The sequence below is a fragment of the Gymnoscopelus microlampas genome, assembly GCF_963454915.1.
Source record: "Gymnoscopelus microlampas genome assembly, chromosome: 9".
In the NCBI taxonomy this organism is placed as follows: Eukaryota; Metazoa; Chordata; class Actinopteri; order Myctophiformes; family Myctophidae; genus Gymnoscopelus; species Gymnoscopelus microlampas.
The window spans coordinates 39,617,149-39,634,460 of NC_139946.1; the positions used below are offsets into that span (position 1 = coordinate 39,617,149).

At 38.3% G+C, this 17,312-nt stretch overlaps 2 protein-coding genes across 4 annotated transcripts; one reads left to right on the plus strand and one right to left on the minus strand.

The window, feature by feature from the left end:
* Window positions 1–2,992: 2,992 nt before the first annotated feature.
* On the minus strand, window positions 2,993–13,787 carry ctns (cystinosin, lysosomal cystine transporter). 3 transcript variants are annotated; one of them, XM_084066442.1, is made up of 11 exons: window positions 13,768–13,787; window positions 11,840–11,977; window positions 11,477–11,555; window positions 11,077–11,167; window positions 10,714–10,817; window positions 8,732–8,875; window positions 8,378–8,477; window positions 7,882–8,001; window positions 5,144–5,314; window positions 4,820–4,937; window positions 2,993–4,440 (listed from the first exon to the last, which is right to left on the minus strand). In XM_084066442.1, the coding sequence occupies exons 2-11, from the start codon at window positions 11,901–11,903 to the stop codon at window positions 4,292–4,294; spliced, it is 1,140 nt and encodes a 379-aa protein (XP_083922568.1). In that variant the 5' UTR covers window positions 11,904–11,977; window positions 13,768–13,787; the 3' UTR covers window positions 2,993–4,291. The 3 variants fall into 3 exon arrangements, with proteins under 3 accessions (XP_083922568.1, XP_083922566.1, XP_083922567.1); XM_084066440.1 differs by lacking the exon at window positions 13,768–13,787 and adding an exon at window positions 13,344–13,445; XM_084066441.1 differs by lacking the exon at window positions 13,768–13,787 and adding an exon at window positions 13,334–13,398.
* A 440-nt stretch (window positions 13,788–14,227) lies between these two features.
* Window positions 14,228–16,737, plus strand: LOC311051989 (large ribosomal subunit protein mL55-like). The gene is made up of 3 exons (XM_084066734.1): window positions 14,228–14,327; window positions 15,030–15,300; window positions 15,547–16,737. Exons 1-3 carry the CDS (start codon window positions 14,284–14,286, stop codon window positions 15,694–15,696), a joined length of 465 nt encoding a protein of 154 aa, XP_083922860.1. The 5' UTR covers window positions 14,228–14,283; the 3' UTR covers window positions 15,697–16,737.
* Window positions 16,738–17,312: the final 575 nt, after the last annotated feature.

A 17,312-nucleotide genomic window follows, 5' to 3' on the forward strand; every position in this document is an offset into this window, starting at 1 on the left:
CAAACAAACACAGTCAGTCAGTCTGAGTGTGAACAGTGTGACTATAGAGGGAGAGAGGGGACTAAAGGAGTGAGAAGAAGTGGAGGGAACAGAGGGATAAAGGGCAGGGAGGACAAAGAGGTGAAAGGTGCAAGGTGTATCAGACAGTATACTGTAGGACAGGAGATGGAGGTGGAGAGACCACAAACACAGGTATGTCTTACTGCCCTCGACTGATATGTCTCTCTGTCAGTGGATCAAATTGAGTGATGAAAATATGATGTTCATTCTAGAGTTCACTTAATATAGGTAGATAGTAGATACCCAAAAAGAGGAGGGGTCCTATACTGGCCATGTACATTACATTCAGAAAAAATATTTTTGACTAACATTCACGAAAATAGCAGATCGACAAGCTCACAATGCATCGTGTTGCAACGCGTTGTGAGCTTGCAGATCAGCTATTTGTTGCTATTTGACTCACAACAAAGTATACAGGGTTTAAGTGTTTAACAGGAAATCATGCCTGCAAAGCAAATTCTGTAGTTGACTATTCCCTTTCAATTAGGCTTATGTGCTTTTTGCAACATGCTAGAAAACACTGGCTCAATCACATTGCACTAATTTAGTAACATAATCAAAGCTCTGACTGGCTTTAATCTGAGCACACCAACCCCCCCAAAACACACACACACACACACACACACACACAGTTGCAAGACACAGATTGTGCAGAGTTCATTGAACGGATTGTTAATACAAAAATAACAAATATAAAATCTAGGTAACTTAATACATTTCTTTTTCTGTTATTTAGCAGATTGCAATCAATTGTGTTTTGAAAACTGCAGCTATACGCAAAATGTTTTTCTTTTTTGTGTTTATCTTAAGAGGGGAAAATTATCCTTGAAACTAAATTCTAACAACATTCTACAGCCTTGCGGCATGAGGTCTAACTTGGTGAACACAAACACATCCGTGCAAAAGTTAAAGCAGAGAGCCAAGTCTGCGATGATGTCATGAAGATATTTAAAACAAAACAAAAAAAACAGCTTGTGCTGCTCATTGAATAGGAGACAGACTTTGTGGGCACAGGAACAGTGCCGTACAGAGACATGGAGGCATGTTCTGGTTTAGAACTGTTAGAGCCCTAATGAATTACAGCTCGTTAGACTGCAATAACAATTCATAGCCATCATATTTATTGCCAGAGATTATATTCAAGACATTTAGAACAGCTGGTAATGAAGATGTAGCAATAAAACTTTTTTTTCCCATACGGCTGACTGATCCGGCTGCTGATCTTGTTAAAATCTTGAATTAAGTATATGTTTGTTTTTGGGCTGGTGTGTGGTGTGTGACACACACACACACACACACACACACACACACACACACACACACACACACACACACACACACACACACACACGCACTCATCCACCATCAACTATCATAAATGGCCTCTCCACAGTATTTCTAATTATAGTAATCATAACCAATAACACCACCACATTCCACTTCCCTCCTTTCCGGCTTGTCAATAATCGGAAACATATTTAAGGCTCTAGTCCCCTGCCAGTTGTTGATCAAAGAACGCCAGTATAAAGGCTGGATCAATGCAATGTAAACACTTTAACTCAGTCCAGGTTCAGACATGATGACAATATGTTTTGACATTAGATTCACACTGGAATTAATACCATAGCATTAATTGGATGGGTTTGCCATCTTTTTGAGTGGTGCCAACCACTCCTACATTTGACTTTGTCCGTGTGTCCGTATGTCCGTCCGTCCGTATGTCCGTCCGTATGTTTGAGCACGGCTGATTGGTCAAGCTTTACGTGACAATATGTTGTCACGTGTCACGTGACAACATATTGTTGCGGATGCAACCAGTTACACTTTCAAAGGCACCACTCTCTTCACACTGGGTGTGATTTTTTATTACAGAATGAAGAAAAAATATTGACAAACATCTTTTCTGGTTTTGCCCACTGTTCAATGAGCACCTCAGTTACCTCATAGTTTAAACATCAATTTCCTGTTGGATTTCCTATTGGGTTTAATTTGTGAATTCTCGCAAATTATTTCTATAAAAAGTACTGTCACCTCACGGTCCATATTCCCATACACTACTACCATGCCGCATTGTTTTCCAATCTAGACAATGTAAATGATTGTAGGACATTCTGTATGTTAAATGGTGATAGGACTGATAATATAGACTATGATTTGATGTGGGGAAATCCATTCTATTTACTTGCTGACCATTAAACAACTGATGAACATTGTAGAATTTGACGAGCCACAGGTCAGTATTGTGAAGTATAAGTATTTCACGCTGTGTCTAACAGCTGTTATTGGCTGTATATTTCTCCACACAAAACAATAACTCTTCTGACTGACTTCATTTACTTCCCTGCAGTGCCCCCTAAAGGTTTAATAGGAGATATTCTGGATTCTAGAAGGTCTTTTCATTTATATATTACCACCCCCCCCCCCTCCCAACACACGCAGAAGAGTGAAACATTTCAGGAAAGTCCCAAGGTTATGTCTCTAATCTATATGAATAAGGACTGCTTGTATCCCACACTGGATATAATTTCAGTTCCATCTGTTGAATGTACTGTACATGTAATAACATGTAAGTGTAAGTTTAATAATTGGCCCAAGATAGAAGATATCATTCCACAAGTCAACTCCATAAACTACATGTGGATGAAATATTGGTCAGCCTACAGTAAAAACATGGGAGCAGTCACATAATGATTTATTGTGACTTTAGACTTTCAACATGCAGCCAATTGTCAGTCAAACAATAAAAATAACTAGTTGCCATAGAAATACTAACTTACCATATCAAACTAAAAGTCTAACATGGGTTTTACTACTGAATTCCAGATGATAAATGAAGAAAGAAAAGAGCCCCTGTAAAACCATTTCCGAACACAGCAGTATCTAAAAGATTAAGTGGCATAGAGCCTAAAGAATAGCAGGCAGTACTTAAAGATCAACACGAAAACTGATTTATTAGCAATATAGAGAATCCAAAAGTCCCAATATGGAGAATCCAAAAGTCCCACACAGACTAAAATAGTTTCTTACATTTGAAAATATAAAAATACACTTTTTATACAAAAGAAAAACATAGCAAAACATACGTGTTTTAGGTTTCTACACTGGCCAGCCAGGCTTTAAGCTGTAAAGGCTGCATTTACATAGCTAGATAACAGAGTGGTAAGAAAGTTCATCCCAAAATTGCATATTTCATGTATTCACTGATGCATTTGCCGTTTCCATGATATTTCAACCATTTCATTGTCAACAAAGCAACTATTTGGAGACACGCCCTTGTTCTGAGAGACAATTTGACGTTCACAAATGTACTGCAGGAATAACATATCAACTTTTTTTTAGGGTGGATGTTCCCTTTAAATTCATTTATTCTGTATGTGCAAATACAGCTTCTGAGGAATCAAACTATATAAACTAACTAACTAATTATTACAATGAGCTTCCGAAAAAGTAAGGCCTCGATGGCAAACCCTGGTTTGGGTTATTAGCTGAGCTGTGCAAATGTGTGCTTAACTAACTGTAATAAGGTTGTCTGTTTGTGTATATGCATGTCACCCCGTCTGCAAATGTATCAGAGGGTGTTAGAAATACAGCTCAACTATACACATGTCTAGGTTGCCTTTTATGTAGTATGTAATACACACGGTCGTGTCCACCTACAACTTCCTGTGTGCTGAATGTTTTGGATAATCCCTGTAGTGAGATGTTTGCAGGTATTCGTTTCTTTAACCACCCTATACTTAGTTAACCGGTGTCCCCCAAAGTCCTCACAAAATGATGCATTGCGACGCATTGTGAGCTTGTAGATCTGCTATTTTCAGCAATCGTTCACCCCCAGAATAGGGACAGTAGGGTTCATATGGTTAAATCTGTCTAATAGTCATTACACAACTGAAGATGTATTGGAGATGCAGTAGCTGCTCTGAATAACCGGACTGAATCATGCCACACATGATGTATGATTTATGTTCTTTCACATTCTTCTGGGAGACAGAACATCTTATGGCTATGTTATATGATATGTTATTATAATCCCCTTATTGACCTTTCTCTTTCTCTGTGTGAATCTGAATGTGTCTTACTCCTGGTCCTATCGATCACCAGCTGTCTTATTGCATAGTGAGTCTACATACTGATGTATGTTCACTTCAGTATATATAACTCTCTGCGCGCACGTGTGTGTGTGTGTGTGTGTGTGTGTGTGTGTGTGTGTGTGTGTGAGAGAGAGAGAAAATCATTCCTCGTCTTCCACTAACAAAGGTTCATACTGACTTCTGTGTCTATAAAGACAGTAGTGCTGAATCATGAACAGTATGTCAAACATCACAGAGAAAAGACCCAGGCCAAACTTGGTTGGATCGCCAAATATCAAATCCCACGTGTCTGGTAAAAAAAAAAGAAGAGTGACAGACAGAGAGAGAGAATTAATGTCCAGCTCACACACACAGTTGTTTTAGTCATGTTAGTCAGATACTGGATGTTATGTGCTTTATCGCCAAATCAGGAGTGAATGAAGAGCAATGAATAAAACAAACAACTGTAAGCGTCTCCCAAAACATTGTCAGGAAAACTTTGCTGGCCAGTATCACTAAAATCACATTCATCTGGATATTCAATCAAATGATGACCTTGAACTTGAAATAACTCATGCAAAATATGTTTGGATACTTGACTAAATCTAAATCATATCAACAGTAGGTGATAAAATATAATCTAAATCATATCTAGGTGATAAAATATAGCAAAGCCGCTGTTTACTTACTGTTGTTGTACGACTCCAGGACCATCTGCAGAATACTGAATGATCCACCAGTGAAATCCAGCAACACGTTGCCAATACTCCAACCTTCAGTACTCTGTCTCTTGTAGTTCATGTAGGCCTAGAGTGAGCAAGCACACACACACACACACACACACACACACACACACACACACACACACACACACACACACACACACACACACACACACACACACACACACACACACACACACACACACACACCAAAAGTACCAATAACAAACAAAGACACAACAACAATGGTATCATCCTTGAGTCTTAATACATTTCTTGGGTGTTGCTTACCTGCGGCATGTACTTGATCAGAGTGATGGCTAGTTTGATGTAAGAGAAATAGTAGAGGTAATCCAACCAGGTAATCAAACGGGCTATTGCCACAAAAAGGCTAGTACATGCAAATGCCCAGCCAACCACCAGCAAGATCAGGGCTACCCTGGACACCTTCTGATCACCTCTCTGGAAAACAGAAGATAGAGGGTTACATACTGCACACACACACACACACACACACACACACACACACACACACACACACACACACACACACACACACACACACACACACACACACACACACACACACACACACACACACACACACACACACACACACACACACACACACACACACACACACACACACAATTCAATGTTCAATATATAACCGTGCTGGTTAATGCTGATGCTGTTATGTTGAGACAAAAACATTTTCTTTCTCACACCAACAAATGCACATTCCAATCTCGTATACAATCATGTGTCAGATATACCATAAATAAACACATCCCACTCATTCAAGAAATACATTTCTAGGACATTTACAGGACATTTTACTGTATGCAAAATAACCACTTTTATGCTGTATATGTTCATATTCATAATGCTGCATTGTAATGTGCTTTTTAGACCGTTTAGAATAGAGCAGTAACATTATGAGTTGAAATGAGACCATTATCTCAGACCAGTAAAAGAAAAGCACTTTTAACTGTTCCCATTTCTACTCTATTACAACATTTCCAATCAGTGCCAAGATTCCCAATTCTTGTGAACTGTCACCACAGGCATTGTGGGTCAGCAAAATTCTGCCAACTTCTGCAAATTTGAGAGATGAAATGCACTGGTGTAAAGTAACTCATTACATTTACTCAAGTACTGTACTGTCCAATTTTCAGTACGTTTACTTCTACTCCGCTACATCTCGGAGGCAAATATTGTACTTTTACTCCACTACAATTATTTGAAAACTTGAGTTACTAGTTACTTTGTAGATTTTGATTATTAGTACAAAACATACATACATTAACCATTTCAGCCCTATATACATTTTGGCCATTTGAAAATAGCCGATCTACAAGCTCACAATGCATCGCATGAGCTTGTAGATCTGCTATTTTCAAAAGATTTTTATATATTTTAAAACTTTCAATTCTGCATGAGTACTTTCTACTTGGCATTTTAAGTACATTTTGTTACCTACACTTTTGTACTTTTACTCAAGTACAGTAAATACAGAATTTCTGACTTACTTGTAACAGAGTATTTCTACATTGCAGTATTGATACTTTTAAGTAAGAAATGTGAGTGCTTTTTCCACCACTGATGAAATGTCATCCATGAACCCTAACTGAAAAAGAGATATTATGTCCCTCTTCCCCTTTATTGGGAGAACTACGTAGACTGGACGGAGCACTCAGACCGAGTTGGCAATGTCTTACTGTAGAAATGTAAGTAACTAAAATAATAAATTGGTCATGTTTTCTTTTGAAGAGCAATACATATTTTTTATACAACTCATATAGATGGGTGGAAATTGTTTCGGGGATTACAGCAGAATGGTCCACACACCAAATAGCTCCCATTAACAGGATTTGATTTAATGCCACGACGTGACAACAATTCAAGCAACAAGCTTTACCTCAGACTTCTGGTATAGACAAAAAAGAGTTTGCGGGAGTATGCATTTTTTAGTGAAAGCTTTTATCTAAGGGGATTTACTCCCAGCACCACAAAAATAATTCTGAGTGTGCATGTTGATCTCCCCTTATAGACAGAAAGTCACCATCTTAAATACACATAGTCCCCATTACAGATTCACATAAAAACGTCTGTTGCATGAGGCCATGAACCAAATTGTAGCAAACAAACGCATTTTGTATTCACATTTACACATATTTTACACACACATGGTGTACCTTGTATACATGGCTTTTCTGTGTAGAAAATATGTGTACATTATGTGAAATGAAATGCATTGTTTCATACGATTTGATTTGACTGATGGCAATATCACATGTTTTTTTTAATGGGACAATAGGCACTTAACCACTTAAACCTACAGTATATACTTTGTTTTACATCAAATAGTGAAAATAGCAATCTAAAGTTCTCCTATTTCTGCAGAATGTTTGTCTGTTTTCGCCTATAACGCCCAGAATGCTAGGGTTCATGTGGTTAAGATGGAGACTTTCTGTCTATACCAGAAGTCTGAGGAAGAGCTTGGAGCTCGAAACGTCACGTCATTGCATTAAATAAAATCCTCTTAATGGGAGCTATTTGGTGTGTGGATATTTCTGTTCTAATCTCTGCATTTCTGGATCCAGCACCCATTCATTGGAGATTGGGATAATCTTTTGTTATTGGAAAGTCTTAGCTCATATTCCCCTCTTACAGCCCAGCCTCACAGTCAGCTCTTTCTCTCCAACCGGGGCGTCAATTTGTTGTCATTTGTGTTAATAATATTATACATTGCAATGCAAATTCTCGTAGGGAAACATTGCGACGATAACAGTAGATGTAAAGGAAGAAGCAGTCGTTTCATCAGATGAATAGCTTGTCACTTTGAGTTGATTGACTAAAACTGCAAGCTTGCTACCCAAGTGGCTGAGTTTCAGAAAGCAAGGAAAAAAATTACTAGTATACAGGCAACTTATTTATTTAAACTAATTAATGAATTGAAAAAAAAAAACTACATCAAAACATTGCAGGTTTTCCAGGGTACGTGGGACCCCTGTGTATGTAACTACCTCATATACAGCAGCCTGACAGACATAGACCAAGCAGAGCAGAACCGCGTGGAGACTGAAGAAAACATCATTGGCATCCACAGGGCTGACTCCATTAGGGTTCTTGTCCAAAAATAGCTCCTAACGCAAAAATAGACAATAGAAAAAGACACACATGCAGTTAGATTGATACAGATGAAGTTGCTGGTGACCTATGTTATCTATTTGTTTTGAAGCTATTAAACAATGGTATCTTTCAAAAACCTATTTTTTTTTTGTGGGTGCGTTGGTTGGTTGGTTGGTTGGAGGGAGGGGGGGTGGATGGATGGATGGATGGATAAAACTGTATTGATCCCACGGTCTGAATATACCGAATACTGACTGTTCAGGAGCCACTACCTTATTGTTAATAAATTATGTAACCTTAACATAATTCAGGAAACACTGAGAGAAACACTGTGTTATGATGCTGACCTTGATTAAACTAACACATGGTATCTTTATAATATAGAATTACCTTGATGTAAGGCACCCAGAAAAGCCCTACATTGAAGACACTATAGGCAATGAAGCCAGTCAAGTTCAAAGCCAAGAAGTCAAAGTTCAGACCTACAACACTGTCATACAGTAGCACACCACACACACACACACACACACACACACACACACACACACACACACACACACACACACACACACACACACACACACACACACACACACACACACACACACACAAAGTATTAGTAATACACACAAACAAGAATTAAGAATCTACTGGACTTCATACTTGTAGCCATTCTGATAATTACTTGATGTTTCTACAGAAGATAGTGTATACAGTATGTCCATCATACTGTAGGTAAGCTACCTTTTCCTTTTCCAGTTTTCCCAAGCTTGTGGATAGAAGGAGATTGACCAGGCAACAAAGTAGATCCATCCAATCACCTGGTTGAGTATTGACAGAAGGTTGCTATGGATAACCAGGAAACGGATCCTTGAGGTCAGACTGAAACTGTAAAAGAAAAAGACTGGGTGGATTGTTGTTCCGGTGTCATTTCTGGCCGAATAGGTCTGTCACGACAGTATGCTAGTTAATCCATTAAGACCGGGGAAGCATCCGTGTCATTTTAAGATTTCTTTGGCTATTCAAAAATAGCAGATATACAAGCTCATAGTGCGGCACTGAGCTTTTTTTTAAATAATTCGTGCAAATCTTTGAATATATATAGCCAAAGTGTAAAATAATGGTTAAAGTGTTTCAAATCTAAATGACAAATGCTTTCCCGGTCTTTTAGTCCCTACACCAATATCATCTTCACAATTATTTTAACTTGTTTAATAAAAGGTTCTGATGAATGGATGGAGATAGGAAAAGACGATGGGGTGGATGGAGAGATGAATACATAGCTAAGAACAGTGGTTCCCAAAGTTTTTAGCTCAAAGACCCAAAAGAGAAACTAGACATTTGCCCGGGACCTAAACTAGTGAAAATAGCAGATCTACAAGCTCACAATGCAATTAATTTATTTATGGAAATTATTACATTTTTTTACTTTATTTATTGAATACTTTTGAAAAATGTTGGAATAGTTTTTAATTGGTGAAAGGTTGTGACTTTTTTTTTGTTTAAACTTTTTAAAATATTTTTTAATATTTTATTTGTTTTAATGTAGGAAACAGAAATAGGGGATATTTACTCGCGACCACTAGGAAACAGTGGCTCAGATGAATTAGATACTGTATACTGAGATGAACAGATGAAGAGTGATAAAGATCCATGGCATTCCATTCAATAGACCCTTTTCACATTTCCACGCTCTGTAGTAATGAGCAACGTTATTGACGGGTGAAACAGCTAGGCCTGTCACAATTATTACATAATCATCTAATCGCAATTATTTGGCATAATCGTCATAATCGTTTCCATGTTGGAACATTTTCAAATATTACAATAAAGCAGAAATAGCAGATCTACAAGCTTACAACGCGAAGTGACGCGTTGTAAGCTTGTAGATGAACTATCATATTACATGTATAATATGATTAAAAATATCAATAATTCCTTTGTATATTTAATTATTTGTCATATCTGCCCTGTGAAATTTTTTATTACGAAACCTAAAAGGCAAACAGAAATAAAATTGATATTCATATGTTCAATGCCAAACACACAATTATATCGTCAATCTCAACTATTTGAGTAACAATTAATCGTCAACTTAAATTTGTAATGGTGACAGCCCTAGAAACAGCTAGCGAAACAGTCAAAAACTTGATGGTGAATGAGAATTTCTCTGCAGCAGTGATTCAACGCCGCTTTGAAAAGACCACTGCCATTGTCGTTTACCCTACCACCATGTGTCGTGGAATTCAACGGTCAATCAGTAATAGGAAATAAAGGGGTCAGAGTCAGTACTTAGAAGGTGGTGGTGTTGGTGCTTTAATACATTAGCGCACAAGGGAGATGTACATTGAGTACGCACAGGCCTGTGGTACAATCACTCTGACAGGAGCACAAGGAATCAGACCATGGTTAGACTGTCTGTCATGTTACAAGGACAAGTTGTACCATAAACAATAGCTATCAGGCCTAGGAGATACATCATGGCTCTTCTAAGTCATGTAAAATATAATGTATCATAGGGCACAAAGATGAATAACATAAGATGAACAACATAATGTACTGACAATAAGGTTACATGATATACAGACAAGGGCGTGGCTGTACACTACTGAACTGGACATCTGATGATGACACAAGAAAGAAGAAGATATAACCAATCATGATAACATAATATGATTTTGTCCACACATGACATCATAAAAATGATCGTTATAGTGAGAGCTTACCTCGGTATGTCTGTGTTGTTGCTCAGGAGGTACACGGTCACTTGACCCACCCTGTGGGCTGCCACCACAAAACTGACTGAGGTCGTTTCCACTGGCAACAACACCTAAACAACATAAACAGCAGCATTCAATCTCTCTATAAATACAGTATGATGCACTGTATGATCATGAGAGGCATTTTTACCTCTAAACCAAAATATCTTTGCCAAAAACAGCCGATCTACAAGCTCACAACGCATCGCAATGAGACGTGTTGTGACCTGGTAGATCAGCTAATTTGCAGAATCTTCGCCAGCCCAGAATAAGGATGCTAGGGTTCAAGTGTTTACTGTAGTCTTGCCTAGTAGTCTTGCCTAGTCTTACCTGTTGAGGGAGAGTGATGATGGAGGAGTAGTTGTGTGTGGAGCTATAGGTCACGTTGAACTGGATGACAGTTGACTGGTTAACAGGGGGGCTGCAGGAAAGGACAGAAAGACAATTTCAAAAAATGGCAGAGAGACCTCCAAACAAATACATTAGCATTAAGTCTAGCTGGACCACAAGGACAGGTAATTTATCATGTGTTTGGCTGAGAATTATTTAACACCGACAACAGCCTGCTTCACATTCATACCGTTACATGACTTCTCACCTAACTCAGTTCAACAACTTGCAAAAAACTGCTCAGCAAATGGACACATTTCGGACACAGGCTACATTGCGAGAGTGACTACTGCTGATGATGATGATTGCCAGCTATAGTTACACTATGTAATTGTGTTACCTGACATCGATGTTGATATTGACTGTCGATTTCTCTTGCAAGGTGACAGCATCAGGAACAGACAGAGACACCGTGGATCCTACAAGTTGGGAACAGTACTACATATTTAATTCAATTGTATACAAAACAACACATTAGAATCTAATGTGTTCTGTCTAACATTAGATGTTTAGGTTTAATTGAAAAAAATCGGAATAAAACTATCTGAACAGAAAATATCTGTTAACATTGGGTATTTGGATGACTGAACATTGTCAATTTGTCATACACCAATGTCATGTTGGTGAACGTGTAAGCAGTAGCTCTCTATCAACAGGATTCAATTTGGCTAAATGATCAATGTACAAATCAGTTGTCACACACCAGATGTAATGTTAGCTGTCCAGTAAACCAACAGCAGCCCTGCTAGCAGACCTCTCCCTGCCATGTTCAGCCAGAACAGATGTGCTCAGCAGAGAGGTGGCCTGCAGATTCAGAAAGGGTGAGGGTGCAGCAGCTAACCTAGATGAGATGAAAGGCACAGAACATTTTGTAAAAGGTCATTCTCACAGTCCACAACTGACATATGGCTGTGAGAGAGAACTTTACAGTTAATTATACTAAGTAAATACATGCTCACTTTAAGACAACTAGTGAACAATCAAGTCGGACTGGATCCATCAAGGAAGTTGGTGCAGATGTTATGCCACCAAAATGTGCTAGGGTTGGAATGCCAAAATGTGGAATGCCCTACCAAAAGTCGTGAAGGAGTGTAAAACCCTATTCTACCTCAAAAGTGCCCTAAAAGAGTACCAGGTGGCTGCAATTCGAAACTCGCCCCTGTAAAAGTCATAACCTAGCCCCCCCCCCCCCCTCGAACTGTTTACTATACATATTTGTTTTCTTTTTAACTGCTTATATGATGTTCTGCATAGTAGTGTATATCTGTCTGTTTTTTTAATGTCACTGTTAATGTTAATGTCACTATGAATTGGGTACAAATGACCCCAATGGAAACAAGCCAATGGCTTTCTTGGGTTTTCTAATTCCTATTAGCTGACCTTGTATTGAACTGTACTTTCATGTGCTTTTTTTATGCAAACTTCTAATAAAGTATTCAATCAATCAATCGTATCAATGGATACAGGATAGGTGGGCACTTTTTGTCCAAAACGTTAAAAAATAAAATATTTGAAAAATGGTCTTAAGTAATGTAAAGTATACATGATGTGAACATGCCCAGTACATCATTAATTGTATCCGATCAATTTCTTGTTTATGCCCCAAAATGACTGGATATACAGGTTTTGTAGCAATTTGTAGAAATATTAGACCTTAATTGACGAATGTTTAAGCATGTTCTAATCATGTATTTTTTACTTTACTTCATTTTCCAAATATTTAATTTGTTAACATTTTGGGGAAAAAATACAGGAGGTATCGATGTGTATCAATGCTTGCCCTGAACTATAGCCTCAATCAACTTAGATGAGATAGCATAGTTGCTTGCCTGAACTTGTCCCTGAACTTAACTGAACTGAACAAAACATCGATGTCCGTCAAGAATAGTGAATCATACACGTGTCTTTAGCCCTGAATAGCTGATATTCTAATCTATTCATTGCATTGGCCTCATGTGAGTTCTGTTACCATCTTCGGAAAATAGCAGTGCTTTGAAAACAAAGTAAAAGTCTGATCATACAGTTAAAATATGTATTTTTTTGTACGCAAACTGCTTTCTTTGGCTATATTATCGTCACTGCCAGAAGTAGCTATTCAAAGCTCTTTATGACAATAAATACATACAAACTGCGCACATTAAGAACACTATATCTGCATTTAAAACGCTTTGATACTTTGATAAGTTAAATCATGCACCTTGCCTTACCCTTGCAGTCTTGTATCTGCTACCATATGTCTGTGTCTGCTATACCTCCTCCTCATCACACATTCACAACACAAACTGAATCTGTGAACAAGTCATATGACCATGTCATCTGACCATAGATATGTCATCTGACTACGTCATATATGTCATGTGCCTGACACAGTCAGACACACGATCAAAGTATGTTTGTATACAGTAAATTATATTAACAGTTACAGATATGCACCCAGAATGCTAGCCTTGGATCAAGACTATCATGGATGGATTTTATCGCTTTTGATTTTTTTTATATCTCCGATAGTCTTGACTAGCACCCGGCCCCCAGTGCGTCCTGCACTTTCACCAGTAAAGCCCGTACTTCTCCCGAACGTGTACAAATGCAAAATGAAAGGTGCTTACCCGGTAGCCCCACATGTTAACTCACCCTTTGGAGTCTTTGTGCAATGTATTAGTCCGTATTTTTCAATGAAGAAGTGTTTTAATCCCGTCTGTGCTTGAACGCCGTCGTTTCCCCCTCGTTTACGTCCTGTTTACATTGAGTGTAATACCGGCTTTCACCGGATGCGCCCCGTCACTACCGCCCATTGAGGAATACAGCGAATTTCCGACAGAATCCGCCACAGACGGGATTAAAAAAAACACTTCTTTATTGAAACATATGGACTAATACATTGCACAAAGACTCACGAGTTAACATTTGGGGGCAACCGAAAAAGCACCGTTTATATTTTTTACCATCAAGAATCGTCTAAATTCTTAATTATGATTATGTAGTAGTCTCGTGTGTCGTAGAATAATGTAATGTGGAACCATTGTGACGTGCGTTGTTTCGGTACGACAAACTAATGTGGGAACTCCACGGTATGACCTTCTATTTCCGGTAGAGTTCATAGTGTTACATGCATAATAATAACATTAGACGTTTTTATTTCTTCTCAAAATGTCCTTAATGAAGATCTGGATGCCTCTATCTCCGTTCTCACGGTAAATTTGTGTGAACGTGACTTTGTTAACGGAAAACCCATGCGATCCAACTAATAATTAGCATTTTAAAGTTATATTCTTATATTTCTGATGACTGTGTAGCCTTTTTGAGTGAAACGTGTTTCAGATTGTATTTATTTACACAGATTGAATGATGAGACATTAGGCACAAACAATTCTTACATTTCTGATCACTGTGTAGTTGTAGTTAACAACTGTATGCAAGAGATCTACTGACTGGACTATGTGGCTTGATCTTTCTCTCTGTGGGTAGAATATCTCTGTCTCTGTGTGTGCAGTGGTGTAAAGTAACTAAGTAAATTTACTCAAGTACTGTATAAGTACAATTTTGAGGTACTTTTACTTTACTGGAGTATTTACAATTTTCAGTACTTTTACTTCTACTCTACATCTCAGAGGCAAATATTGTGCTTTTACTCCACAATATGAAAACTAATAGTATTAAAAAATAATACTAATACTAATACTTATACTAAAAAAGTAAGAAATGTGAGTACTTTTTCCACCACTGTGTGTGAGCGTGCGTGTGTGTGCTCATTTATCTTGGGTTGATAATTCTCGACTTTACCTCTTGTGTGTTTCATTCTCACTGCTTTTGCTGCTACTGTTATGACACCTGAACATTTCCCTCCAGTGATCTGATCAATAAAGGTTTATCTTGTCTTTCTGTCTCTCCTGCAGGTGTATCCATCATATCAGGAGGCGGACTGGATCCCTCTCAGCACTCTCTCTCCCCTCACACACGTCTCAGCCTGTGTCCCCATTCACACCCTGTCCGTCCGTGGTGTGTGCCTCTCTCTTCCACACACACACTCCTCAGAATAACTCCAACAAGACGTCCATAGTACGCTGCGGCAGGCAGAAATACGAGAGGCTCTATCCGGTCCTTTTGGTCAGATCTGATGGCTCCACTTTAAATATAAGATACAAAGAACCAAGGCGGATACTTATGGTTAGTATGTGTTCCACTGTGCTGTTTTTTTTCTTTTCTTCAGTTGTCAATTATATCTCAATCCCAATCAACCTCCTATGGAATAGATATAAGTCCTACACATTGCCAGGTTATAGGTTACATTTTGTTAATTTCTGATCTTTTTTGTTGTTTCAATGGATCTATATTTATTCATTATTTTTATTTATTTATTTATTAATTCACAATTTTTATTGCGCGTGCGTGTGTGTGTGTGTGTGTCAACAGATGCCGGTAGACCTGTCCACTCTGTCAGAGGAGGATCGTAGAGCTCGTCAGAAGAAGAGAGAAGTAAAGAAGACAGTGAAAAAGGATGAAGTCCACTATGAAGACGACTTTAAGGCTGACGATTACAGCAAATTCTGGAAGAAGAAATAACAGTTGGGTCAGAAGTGTGCTGGTTTCATGATTCTGGACTTGATGCAGTCTGTAAAACATTTTATTTGAACCCATTAAAACCGGGAAAGCATCTGTGTCATTTTAGATTTTTGCGTTTTTCAAAACAAATAAAAATAGCAGATATACTGTACAAGCTCACAGCACGTCACTTAGTGCAGGGGCTTTCAACTGATTGTGAACCAGGGACCACTAGCCTAACTAAGAAACAACCAGGGGACCACTGTTGTCTTGGGTGTTGGTAAAAAAAAAAAAGTACACAGGAGCCGAGATACAGCCTTTTTAAGTAATAAGTTAAACAAAAAGTGAATGGAGCAGCAAATCTTTGGATCACGATATCTTGGGTTCTGAACATTTGTTTCATCTTATGTCACCAGGTCATTGAGTGAACTGTTTCTCAACTAGTGGTCCATGGACTGATTACAGGTGGTCCATGTCTGTCTCTTCTTGGCTATTAGTGGAGTCTCATGTCATTTTCTGGCTCGAACCTTGCCTTGAACCTTGCCCTTAATGTAACCTCTGCCAGCTTGAAAATACTGCAGTCACAGAGATACGTATAGTTACAGAAGGTCAAATACATTTAGCTTTTACTGTAAGCTCTGGGAATTCTGCCTTACAACTCCAGAACTTCACAAGGCACTGTGTTTCATGTGCCTCTTGACAGAGTCTGTGGACATGGCAATGAGCTGATGATCCTCTTTTGTAGTTTTTAAGCATTGAAGTACATTTGGAATTGAAGAATATGGACTCCTCAAAGGACCACTGAAAATGATAATGCTCGTACTCGTACATCTGCTATTTTTGATAATTTTTTGAAAATCTTGAAAGTGTGAGAACTGCTGATTTAGTAGGCATTTGTAGAATCAGCCTCAAGTGAGATCTTCAACAGTAAACTCTAAGTCTAAGTGTTCTCTCCTGGAAGAAGAATTAAGCCACAGCTGTACTTAGCAGCCAAATCATTAAGTTACAGGTTGTCATCATGTTATCAGATGTTGTGTTAATAAAACATCTGATTGGACTATATGAAGCTGGCTCTGTCTCACATTTCACAGCCACGTTATAGACGGTGTTCCTCAGAGATGGAAATAGTAAATAAATCTATAATATATATATGTTCAAATAATTACATGGATGAGCACTGTTTCATGCCTGGGGCTGGGCAGTGCAAGACAGTCCCACTGAACTGTAATTATGTGTGTAGAATATTCAATACAACAGTCACTAGTTGACTTCTGTGCCATTGACACAAATCACTGAGTGACCACTGTCCAGTAATTATTGAATATAATTTCAAAATACTGTATATTGACTGTAATTATCCAATTAAAGTATGATTTCAGAGTGTTCAATTAACAGGGAATGTCCTTTCTAAATAGTCGCTGGTTGTATGGGGTGATCCGGTTTGTATTTTGTCAATGTACCTAAAGAGCTATACTTGTAAGATTATTTTACACGTTTGAAACATCTGTGATGTGGAGATATTCAGAGAATATTCCAACACTGATGTTTCTTCTGATCTGTATCTGCTCTCCTACCACTCTACAGGTAGGCTATTTCAGAGAAAGCTGTATGAACTTCTTTTAACCACTTATATAGAA

Excerpts from the sequence above, each read along its gene's own strand:
- LOC311051989 (XM_084066734.1), top strand. The coding sequence starts at position 14,284 with ATGTCCTTAATGAAGATCTGGATGCCTCTATCTCCGTTCTCACG. Across the intron at positions 14,328-15,029 it reads CCTCTATCTCCGTTCTCACG|GTGTATCCATCATATCAGGA; the intron begins GTAAATTTGTGT and ends TCTCTCCTGCAG. Across the intron at positions 15,301-15,546 it reads AACCAAGGCGGATACTTATG|ATGCCGGTAGACCTGTCCAC; the intron begins GTTAGTATGTGT and ends GTGTGTCAACAG.
- ctns (XM_084066442.1), bottom strand. The coding sequence starts at position 11,903 with ATGGCAGGGAGAGGTCTGCTAGCAGGGCTGCTGTTGGTTTACTGGACA. Across the intron at positions 11,556-11,839 it reads GACAGCTAACATTACATCTG|GATCCACGGTGTCTCTGTCT; the intron begins GTGTGTGACAAC and ends CCCAACTTGTAG. Across the intron at positions 8,002-8,377 it reads TCTGGGTGCCTTACATCAAG|GAGCTATTTTTGGACAAGAA; the intron begins GTAATTCTATAT and ends TTTTTGCGTTAG.